Raw genomic sequence first — 11,632 nt, 5'->3', positions numbered from 1 at the left:
TACAAGAATAGTAATTATTAAAATTTGATTTATTTTAAGGGGAGCCTCTCTCCACCCGAGAAATATTGCGTTGAGCAGAATGACATTATAATAAGAAGTAACCCAATACATTCTTCAATAACATATATAGATCTAAAATCTAGTTTCCGAGGCAAAGAATAGCTGTATTATTATCTTACAAAATTTGTTAAATACGATCTACTAGCAATATCCAACAACCTGCATTAAATTTCTACACTGTTACAAACATTTTGAGAAACTACCACCACCTAACAACTTGTCCTACGTATATGATACTATCATTTCTAAAAACTGACATCCTCAGATGCAAACATCTCTTTCCAACATTGATCGACAAGTATATATATATATTACTAATATATATAGATGAAAAAGAATAATCTAATTATACCAAAAACTCAATTGGCCGGTGGAGCCTAATTAATGAGTTTGTAGAAGAAACCTTGTGAGTCCAATTTTATGGCCAAAAATCTTGACATCTTCTTGGACTTGTTTCCTGTACTCTCCAAAGCTAAAGCTTCTATAAACACCACTCTCTATAACGGTGTCGTATGATGGACAGAAGAAGTATGCCGTTGAGAACCTTTCATGTAGAGGGTTTGCCACAACCCTATGCTCCACACTCTTATACACATTATTACTCCATGCCTGCACCCATTTCATTTTTATATCATTGAAAATTGAATATACATAGTACTGATAAAATGCAAACTATGATCGGGATTGTGTGAAAATATCAACAGATGACAAAATAGTATCAACAGAAAATATCAACACCGTTGACACTATATTGACATTTTCAATTGTTTTTATTTTGTCATCTGTTAACATTTTCTATCGGTCTAGATACAGAGTTGTGATCAGTTGATAACTATTTTAAAATGAGAACTTGAGAGCCAATCAGTTCGCTAATTCATTAATGTAAGTTGGAATCACGAAATATATCAGCGGTTGCTGACTTTCAATATCACAAAACTCTACTGATGTCAAGTGATATTAGTGAATTAGCGAACCGATGGTTCTCGATTCTCATTTTAATAGCGGTTTTAGAGGAATGGGACCTTAAATATACCTGAAATAAATCCCCAATGTTGATAACAAGGGCTTGGGGATTGGGTTTGACAGCAAACCAGCTGCCATCTTTGACAAGCTGGAGGCCACCGATTTGGTCTTGGTGTAGGACAGTGATGAAGTCACTGTCTGTGTGTGGCATGATTCCAAACATCTCTGGGAAAATAGGGCAAGCTGGGTATCTGTTCAACCGAAGGTAGCATGTGCTTGCCACACATTTCTCTTTGAAGAATTCTGATTTCTGCCCCAGCTCTGATGCCAATATGTCCACCAATTTCTGAGATAATTCAGACACCATCGTCGCATATTGCTCCATTATTGAGCTGAAATTGTACGAACTAATTAAATTATTTCATCCACAGACATAGCATGCATGCACGGACGACACGTTGCAAACACTTTTCAGTAATAAGTCTATTGCAACTACAGTCACAAAATGAAGTTTAATTGAGTTTGTCTTAATCCAAAAGGAGCATATTTGTTATAATTGAATTTCTCTATAATTATAGAAATAAACTAGATGATTGAAAGTAAAGAAATTGTCAATTTCAAAAGAATTTTGGAGATGTCAGATCAATCAGTCGATTAGATTGGCCGCGTGCTCATCCAAAAGAGCCTTATTTATCACATTTTGTGAATCTAGTCATTCTCAATCCATTTCCCCCATATCTTAATCCAAACTCTCCAAATTGTCTATTCATAAGAGCAGCGCCGTTGAAACACAAAATATCTAAAAAAACAAAAACTCCTCCCCCTGGTCCACTTAATTATCTCCAAAAATTACACGTTATCACAAAATTGAGTGATTTGACTTATTAATCTTTAACATCACATGACTAGTTAAAAAATACATTGCCGAATAAATGATGTTCAAATTATGGTGAATCTCATAGTTTTTTTAAAAATAAATTATGAATTAGTATAAATTTTGCGAATTTTTGCAATTAACCACCTATCACATTTACGGCAAAATATACGATAATAAGACCGTTGTTTTAATCACGTCACTCACCTCATAAACATTTATCATCATAAAGAGGAAGTTAGCATCCTAATGCAGTCATAATATTTTAACGTGTTTAAAACTTGCTATCAGATAATATTTCACAGAAAATGAGACAGATGAAACAATTGCGAAAATTGTAAACTTCATGATTTTTTTTTTAAATATGAGACGGACTAGAATTTGATCAAGAAAATAAAAATAAATTACCTGAGGTTGTTGTGGACATCACGTGAGCCAAGTACGTCGCTCAACGACACATGAAATGCCTCCGACCACGACAGCTGCCTGAGGCACGTCGCCAACGGCGTCCCCCACCGGTAACTCCCGGCTGAGAAGTTCGAATCCTTGTTGGCCGCCTTGTCGGAAAACGGCTTCGCGAAAAGCTTCACTTGCTCCTCCCTCATCTTCTCCAACACCTCTCTACAAATCCCATGATTTATCACTTGGAAAAAACCCCATTCCTTTGAAGCTAAAGCGATCTTCTTCATGCATGCCCGCCTCGAAAACTCGCCGAGATTCAGCTCATTCAAGTCGATCATCGGCAGCTCGCATTCCGCCACCGCCGAGACCTCCGGCGCCGCCGTCACGTCATCGAATAGCCTCTTGTATGTCGCCTCGAATGGTGGATCGGGCGAGTCTTCCATTCTCACCGCCTGAAAAAGGAAATTATTACTCACTCAGTCCATCATTTAAAGAGTCATTTTGACTCGGCACAGATTTTAAGAAATGGTCTGACTTTATGAAGAAAAGTAAATAGAGAAAGTGAGCAGAATTTATATTTAATTGTGAGTATAAAAAGTTAGTGGAATGTGGGGAGTGAATACTAAAAGTGCAATAAAGTGAATAGTTCTATAAATTATAGACAATCCAAAGTGACAAAAAATAGTTCTTTAAATGATGGATAGAGTGAGTATTATTAATTTATTGGAGAAACAGGAAAAAATATTGTCTTAAAGTTAATGTTGTCACGCCACCGAGAATTTAGATTGACGAAAATGACAAGAAGAGAGGAGATAGAAACACTAAATTTTTCTTGGGAAAAAAAGGAAAACTACAATTTACCAAACTTTCTTGTTTTGTCATCGAAGAAAACGTTGCAATAGTATTTCCATTTGCACGCCATTGATGAGTTTGAATATCCTGTCCTTTACTATGGGTGGTGATGGGGTATAAGAGATGTCACGTTTTGAATAATATTTGTGATGTAAAACTCGAAGCTTCCGATAAATAAATAATTCTCTATAATATTCCTTTACAGCAGGACCCCATCACTCTATGCAACTTAGTTTCACAACATACCAATGTAAAAAGAATAATGGTGAGTAAACAAAAAGATATGATGAAAAGTGCATATATATTTGGCTTGAGGGGTTTTAATTAATTAACATTGACTAATTAGACTTGATTTATTTGAATTGGGATCATGGGCTCCATCGAGAATAATGTATATTCGGACATAGACATGTATGAATTAATATATGATTATATGACAATCTTTGACTATGTTATGTTCTTGTCCCCCACATTAAGCCTAATTTGGGTTTAATTTGTACTCGAAAGAGATAAAGGGAAAGAACAAAAATACAGAGTGCACATGTAACATGTCTACTACACTAGAGAGAAAGAAAGAAAAAACAATATTTAGTGGTATGCTTCTTGCAATTTTGCAATTTCTACGACACCACATGTTTCTAGTTATAGACACCACGTTTATGCTCGTGATTTAAATAAATAAACACTTTTTTTTATATATTGAGAAGATAGTTTGCTTACTTGGTTCATATGGTTCGAGTCATTCTCCGAGGCCACCATTTTGCTGCATTTTAAGCATCAAATTGAATGAATTATTTCGATTGCATGCAATATTTGACATATTAAGGTGACATGCATGATTAATTAAGAAACTATATATGCATGGTGGTTGAATTGAAGATTAATTAAACAATGGAGAAACTTACCTTTCTTGGATTTGGGAGGGGAATTGAGACGTGTGGTGGTCAAATCTGGATTTTTGGAAGCAAAATTGTAAAGAGATGAAGAAGAGAGGTTGAAAAGGAATATGATGCGTGTGAAATTGGTGTCCAGGATGATTGGAGTAGATAGATATTTATAGAGGGGAAAAGGGGGCCTTCAATAATTATCAGTGTTGAATTTTTATTTTTTTTTCTTTAATTTTCAACTTGGGAGAGAGAGAAGAGTGAAATGGGAGTCTATGTTGAAAGAGATGAACACGCGGCTTACATTGCAATCACTTATCTGAAATTGGATGCTCTATTTCAAATTGATAGTACCTTATCGATGTATATATTAAAAATTAGCCTTTAATAGTTATATTATATATTGGATTATGAGTTCAATTTTTATCATATCACTTAAAGGCCATATGGATGTCACTTTATGATTTCCACTTTTCCAAATAGTACTATGTTTTAAACATTATCCAATGTATTGTTTCATGTTATGGACTAAAAAAAATCCTAACAAATTACGCCAAAAAAAGTCAAAGATTCGGAATGACTTGATATTCGTACGGGCTTGCAAAACATCAAGAAGAATAAAAGTTATCACTATGCCATGGTGTATGAGGGAATTTGGTCATTTGACATCATTTAAGGAGTGATATCATTTTCGGGGCATATTTTATTATAAGGTCAGTCGTCTTAACATTGGAGTACGATAGGTTTTGTGTTGTATATATATAGAAAATGGTCAATTAGCTGAACGTGTTCATTATCCTATAGTAACGTAATAATTAATAATAAATATAATGACAAATGGAAGCATAATTGTGGGGTAAATGTTGATAGATAATTCAATAATAAGACCTTAATTGTGACATGAGTTTACAAAGTGACGTGAGAATCTAACTCAATATTAATCTTATCCCCGCCTAGAATCTATATTGCATTAGCATTTCTATATCATTATTACATGACAAATAATCTAAGGAAATGATGTGATAGATATATGCATATTGTAAACGAGAAAATATATCAAAAAATTATTTTCAATAGAAAATATATCTGTAGTTGGTTGAGATATAGACAGCATTAATCTAGAACTAGTCTAGATTAGGATGAACCCGAAAACCAATTATGTAAATTTCATTGGAAAAATTAGTCAATACTAATTAAAATTGGTATTAGATATATATGGTGATTGAGAAAAAGAGATGCATATCACAAACATAGTCGAATAATTTATTGATTTGCACTTGAGAAAATACTATATATAGATGTTATCAAGAGGTATTGATTTGCGAGTAGTTCAACTGTCCCATATTATTGCAGGGAAAAAAATGTCCATTGTACATATTAAAATTTATTTATTTCAAAAACAAGAAAATAACCAGACATTTATCCTCAATCTTGTTAAAATATAGAATACCTAAACTAAATGAATGAGCATATATATATAAATTGATCAATTATATGATGAAACATTCAAAACGAATCTACAAATAATAAAATGTAAACAATGATTGGAGTGCAAAACTAGATATATCTTTAGTCATGTCACATATAAAAGTCCTAGTACACAAATAAATAATTTGGTCATAACTAGAGGAGAAAGGAAAAGGCAAAGATTGTTAGGTGTAGATTGCACCAAGTCTACCACAATATCCCCACTTTCCACATTCATTTGGCCATCCTCGTTCCAAGTCTTGCCCTCCTCACTCTCATTCTCCCATTGAAACTTTTCCATGTTCATGAACCCACATATTCAATATACATTGCTCCAAGATATAGATTTTCACCAATATCAAAATTAAGAATTGGCTAGTAACGAGAGAACTGAAACCACAGACGGTGTAACGAGAGAACTGAAACCACTGTATAAGTCTGATGGGTCATTATTAGACTCTAAAAACAGTGCACATGAGATGATAAAAAAATAAAGAGTGGGCCCAACTGTAATAACGGCAAAGGAGCAATGGCCATGTCGGCATTCCCCTACGTGGATAGCTACACCAATAAACCCACTCTCTTTCACATGCGTTAGTCCCATTCCCACGTCGAGAGTATTTAAGGGACTCCATGTGCTTTGCCCACAACGAAAACGACATTTCCCATTCCATCTACTCTTTATTTACCAACAGAAAATATTTTCCCATTTCTTTTAATTCCTCATTTTTACTTTTATACTACTAGTGATGAATTTAATTAGGTATGACTTAATTAGGAGGCTACACGCTTCTCACACGGTATATTCTCAACAATAATCATAATTTGTGCAATCAATATTCGTGCTTCAATGATATGGGTTGATGACTAGATTGGGGCGACAGTTAGTCGGCAACCGAGTTTATGGACTAGTCAGGGCGACAGTTAAGTCGGCAACTTAGTTTTGTGGATATATATATAACTCACTTAGATATTATTTACATGTGACATCAACATGGGGAGTTGTCTTTAGGGATGTGGATCAGTGGATGTAATGATATGGGTACAAACAAATAAAAGTTGACGGCATAACACAATATAAAAAAACCGAAAATTGGAATTGCAAAATTGACATTATAAATAAACTACTAATAAACTAAAACTATAAAACAGTAAATGTGCCGAGTCGAGAAATATCTCTTTCCGCAAGATGAGATATCCCAGTAGTGCTCTTGGTTCAGGCGTGTTGTTTGCAAAGATGAAACGGCTTTATCTCGTTCGTATCAGCATCGTCGTAGTCTGCACAAGCTTTAACGAATTTGAAGAGACGAGGACAAAGCTTTGACAATGAAGGATGCATAAAACTTTTTTGTACGTTGTGTTACGCAAAAAAGTGTGGTGTGTTGATGTAGAGGGGATGACTAGCCTATTTATAGGTCAGACCTACTGCAGTAAATCCTGGTGGAGTCTATGTTAGATTAATGTTATCATTCGTGTAGATAAAATGTTGTTAGAGTTATTGGTTTGAATGGTCAGCCTATTCATGTTGGATCATTAAGGCGAGTGTAACTGCATGGAGTTATGTACCATCGGTCCATTGGTTTCAACTGGCATTTGGTCAGGCACAATTCCAACAGTAGATTGGGACGACCTATATACTTGGTTCTCTGCGTTAGCTCATTCGATTACAGCTATTTTATATAATTATATTTTGGCTGATCAAACTAGAGTTTTTCAGCTCTAATAGTGCACAATAGATTTTCGGGCCATCCCATCGATCTAATTAATTTATGAAAAGAAAGTATCGTGTGTGGTTTTTTTTACTATATTCTTGGAAGAAAAAACAAGGTATGTTTCATCAATCAACACACTTGACCTCATATTTATAATTAAAGTAATGAAGTTTGACAAACAAAGTAATAAACAAATCTTCGGTTAATCAGGTAAATCCATTCAATTTTTGGATTGGCCCCATCAAGCTCGGGCTGTTTTAGATTTGCCCTATCAAGTTGGACTCTTTTCGAGCTATAGATTTAATTTTAAGCTCGATCTAGTTCTCATTTTCCAATTACAATTACAATTACAATTACAATTACAATTACAATTACAATTACAATTACAATTACAATTACAATTACCAAAAAAAAACAGGTTAATTATAAATTTAAAGGCCGTCATAGTGGACTCGAACCCTATAGACTTGCAATATAATTGTAATATCAGAGATATTTTTATTAAACTTGATACGCATTGAAATACATACTCTGCATTACACATTAAATACATCTCGACAAAATATTATTCTAGAATATCATTGAACAGAAAGATACTGGAGTACCTTTTAGCAACAAATAATATATTGATGTACTAACCAATTGATCTCTACTAACCATACCCATCAATTTTTACATCTTGGTGACAAACTACAGATTTTATATAAATTGAACTGGATGCAATAATGTACAACAAGCAGCACAAATTCTTGAAAGATTTAAGTACTAGCAGAAGTGCATTCAAGTCAACATGAGAATATCCAAACATTAGTATAACATCGACTGATCTCATGACAAGAAGCAGAAGATAACAACAAATTGGGGTCTTCGGGTTAACCTGGCTACAAATACATCAAACATTACTCTGCTTGTAGAGCTTGGTGTCGAGCACTTGTTTTCCGCACATCGCACACACTCCTACATTACCAAACGAAGAACAAATTCAAACTCCTTGCATGCAATTCTTTGATCAAAATTTAGTTAACACATCATTGAACAAATGGAAGAAACTGCTATACCTTTACTGTAAGCGCATGTGTGGCAGTACTTGCCATTCTGATGAACTTGCTGCTTGCATATGGTACACTTTGACTGTCCATAAGGCGCCCATCTGCAAGCAACCAATTTCACGTAACTCAAGGGGAGTGGACAAAAAATACACACTAAAATTACCAAGACATGTCATTTGAAGAACGACTTTCCTCCACAGAACAATATCAACAAGGATAAACTACTTTAGAATCAAACAAGCAGACAGATGTATGTAATATCCCAAATTGATAGGTCATGGAAACATTTATCGGTGGAAACTTGATGTTGTAATTAGTATGATTCGTGTATCAAAATATTTTTCATCTTAAACAAAATGTCTCAGGGAAAATAACACTGGATGTAATAACAGTGTGCAGTGATGGTTACAGAGGCAGAAAATTTCACAAGCATGCATTCATACACACACACACCCAACTTTGGTGCACTGAACAGGTAGAAGTTAAGGAGGCAGCAGGAGTGGGGACTGGGGAGATGCCATGAAGGCTGGGAAGTAGTTACAAAACGTTAATTGAGCAGTCGGCAATGGTTACAAAACGTTACTTGAGTAGTGGACATGTAACTTGGAGGTTTGAAGAGCTAGAAATATTATTCTGAGTATACGGCCAGTGTTAGCCGAGGCTTTTCTTGTAGGAAAGACTAAAGAGGGCTTCACTTGTTGGAGATAGTTTTGTTTTCGATTTACTTTCTTATTCTTATCCTAATTGTTTTCAGCCAAGTTATCATGGCGGAAGTGCCAGAGCTTTACGTTCTACTTATGCCGAGAATATACGGTCCAAGCGCCTTCCGCTCCTTATCATGTGTTGACTACTTAGGATTGATAATATACATGATTAAGCATTTCTATCTTAAGCCTAAACACCCCTATAATTTGAATACAAGTAGAACAGGTTTTTATTAGCAGCAATATTTAATCAGTTATATTAACTTACTGTAGTACAAAAGTACAACCATGCAAAGTGATCTCAAAATTCAAACATCCTCAATCGAGAACGTGGAAGCAAAGTGATTTCAAACATCCCGATCCGGAAATTCTCAGAGTTCAGCAAGCAATGTAAACAGAGCAAAGAAATCAATAAACTAAACCTACAAACAAAGTTGCAAATTGAACAAGCATTCTAATCCAGTTTGAATACATAAATTATTCACAATACAGGAAATCAGATCAAACTCTGTTACCAAAGTAAGCTGTGCACAGATTGAGTCAACTCAAAGCTCAGAAGCAATTTTTCCACTACCTCCATTTAAAAAACGAGGGCAATTTTCGATCTATCGATTAATTTCGCATATCAATTCAATAAGGTTGACTTAATGAACTTGCGTATTTAAGGAAAGAGCTTGGAGAAAGGGATACCTATTTTTCTTAGAGAGGAGCTTGTTCTCATTGATCTTACGGCCACCGCCTTCGGTGGTGTTGTGGGCCCCGTCCTTCCATTTATCCGGCACGATCACCTTCCCTAGCTTCTTCTCGCCTGCATATAGATACATACATACACGTAAAAATCCCCAATTCGGAGAAAACCCTAACCAAATTTCATATTTTCAAAACGATTGCAATTGTAGCAAAAATTAGGGTGGAGAAGAAACTCACACTTGTCGCAGACCATAGCGCGGTTGAATCGTTTTCAGATGGAATCAACCAAAATTGAATTCGGGTTTCTTTTCGGAAACGAAGAGAGGAATAAGTTTATGACCAATTAACCGATATAACATTCACTAGTTTATAAAGTTGAGCGATATCAACATGCGATTACTATAAAAAAAAAAAACGAGTTTTTTATTTTTGACCTTTTTTAGGATACTATTTCTATAATTGTTTGGGTGTCTGATTTGTGATTAATATTTCTATTAGTTATTGTATTTCATTTAAGTTTCTATTGTCATATTTAAATTTACTTATTTTATTTTATTTTATTTTCTCAAAGTGCATCAGACATTATAAACTTAATTCTTCTCTAATAAATCTAATTATTTTAGAAATTTCAATTTATTGTATAATTTACATATTTATAAGGGACCACTGATTATTTCATAATAGTGGTATTATACTATTAAACGTAAATAATACTCCCTCTATCCACCATTATTTAGTCACCGGTTTCTTTTTAGTCGGTCCACCAATACTTGTCACAATTACTTTTTAATCCTTTCATCCACAACAAGCAAGATGGTTTAATTTTTGCCCTCATTCTAAAAAGATGATACTATAAATAATTAAATTAGAGAGAATATAAAGTAAGAGACAAAATAATATAAGGAAGATTCTTTTCTACATTATTATCTTACTTATATTACATTCTCTTTACTTTTAGTACTTATTTTATACTCCATTTGTTTCTAAAAATAGAAACTCCTCTCTTTTTGGGTCATTTCATAAAAATAGGAATACTCTATTTTAGGAAAGTTCTTTCTCTTTATTAGGTGAGAACCATTTTCCACTAACACACTTTTTTCTTTCTAATATCTTTCAATTTACCATTTTGCATTAAAATTCATGTCATTCTAAAAAGTCTTATTTTTTTAGGAAATAGAGGAAGTATATTGTTTCGAACCAAGCGAAAAAAAAAAGTCTCAAGTTGGGCTTAGTCATATTGTGATGAGACAGATGTAAGTATATTTTGCATTAAAATTCATGTCATTCTAAAAAAAAAAGTCACACTTGTAATGAGACAGATATAGTATATTTTTTCGAAACAAAGTGAAAAAAAAAGGTCTCACTCCGTAGATCGAGAACGAGATTGAAGCGAAGTTAGGACCAAGTTCAAATTAAAATAAGATGAGTTTTTAATGTGCAATGGGTTATAGACTTAGAGTAATATGAAATTGTCACCAATTTTATATCGGGCTTAGTCATATTGGTTTTTTTTTTTTTTTTTTGCCTTAGTCATATTGATTTGCACACCAGGCGTGCATGAAAATTCATCAAAGATTATCTCCATGACCAAAGAGAATAAAGTCGATTAAATTCGTTTACATTGGTGTTTTCTACTCTGATTATTATTACTAGTATTAACCCACGTGCGATGCACGACGGAATATTTTTGTCATGCGATTTTACATTGTTAATCGATTAATTAAAATAAAAAACAATATAACTATATAAGATTTAAAATAAAAAATATACTACTGTATAATAAAATTCAATAAATATATTCTCCTCAATTCATTTTACACCTAAAGACATTAAATTAAACATATTTAAAATAGAACTAAGACAAACACAATTATTTGGACAATGATAAAGAGACTATATTAAGTGTTGACATTTTTGAAAAATATGTTTAAAACAATCCTTCATATTTCTCTACTAAAAATAATATACGTGTAAA

The 11,632-nt window shown here is 33.7% G+C and overlaps 2 protein-coding genes across 2 annotated transcripts; both read right to left on the bottom strand.

Annotated features, from left to right (window-relative positions):
- Positions 1-110: 110 nt before the first annotated feature.
- On the bottom strand, positions 111-4,171 carry LOC125212571 (gibberellin 2-beta-dioxygenase 8-like). Its single transcript, XM_048112776.2, has 5 exons — positions 4,057-4,171; positions 3,872-3,914; positions 2,306-2,751; positions 1,094-1,415; positions 111-669 (listed from the first exon to the last, which is right to left on the bottom strand). The coding sequence occupies exons 2-5, from the start codon at positions 3,908-3,910 to the stop codon at positions 442-444; spliced, it is 1,035 nt and encodes a 344-aa protein (XP_047968733.1). The 5' UTR covers positions 3,911-3,914; positions 4,057-4,171; the 3' UTR covers positions 111-441.
- A 3,597-nt stretch (positions 4,172-7,768) lies between these two features.
- On the bottom strand, positions 7,769-10,041 carry LOC125212103 (uncharacterized). The gene is made up of 4 exons (XM_048112158.2): positions 9,895-10,041; positions 9,658-9,775; positions 8,273-8,364; positions 7,769-8,171 (listed from the first exon to the last, which is right to left on the bottom strand). The coding sequence occupies exons 1-4, from the start codon at positions 9,908-9,910 to the stop codon at positions 8,107-8,109; spliced, it is 291 nt and encodes a 96-aa protein (XP_047968115.1). The 5' UTR covers positions 9,911-10,041; the 3' UTR covers positions 7,769-8,106.
- Positions 10,042-11,632: the final 1,591 nt, after the last annotated feature.

The sequence above is a fragment of the Salvia hispanica genome, chromosome 3 (assembly GCF_029641045.1).
Source record: "Salvia hispanica isolate PSC_SH4W2 chromosome 3, Shi_PSC_v1, whole genome shotgun sequence".
Taxonomy (NCBI): Eukaryota; Viridiplantae; Streptophyta; class Magnoliopsida; order Lamiales; family Lamiaceae; genus Salvia; species Salvia hispanica.
This window is presented reverse-complemented; position numbering and strand designations above follow the sequence as displayed.

Bases quoted from the DNA above. Each gene is read 5' to 3' on its own strand.
- LOC125212571 (XM_048112776.2), bottom strand. From the start codon at position 3,910: ATGGTGGCCTCGGAGAATGACTCGAACCATATGAACCAA. The intron at 2,752-3,871 runs GTAAGCAAACTA...TTCCTTTTTCAG, and splicing joins ACTCGAACCATATGAACCAA to GCGGTGAGAATGGAAGACTC. The intron at 670-1,093 runs GTATATTTAAGG...AAATGGGTGCAG, and splicing joins ACATTGGGGATTTATTTCAG to GCATGGAGTAATAATGTGTA.
- LOC125212103 (XM_048112158.2), bottom strand. The intron at 8,365-9,657 runs GTATCCCTTTCT...GGTTGCTTGCAG, and splicing joins CTCCTCTCTAAGAAAAATAG to ATGGGCGCCTTATGGACAGT. The intron at 8,172-8,272 runs GTATAGCAGTTT...TTGGTAATGTAG, and splicing joins CACATGCGCTTACAGTAAAG to GAGTGTGTGCGATGTGCGGA.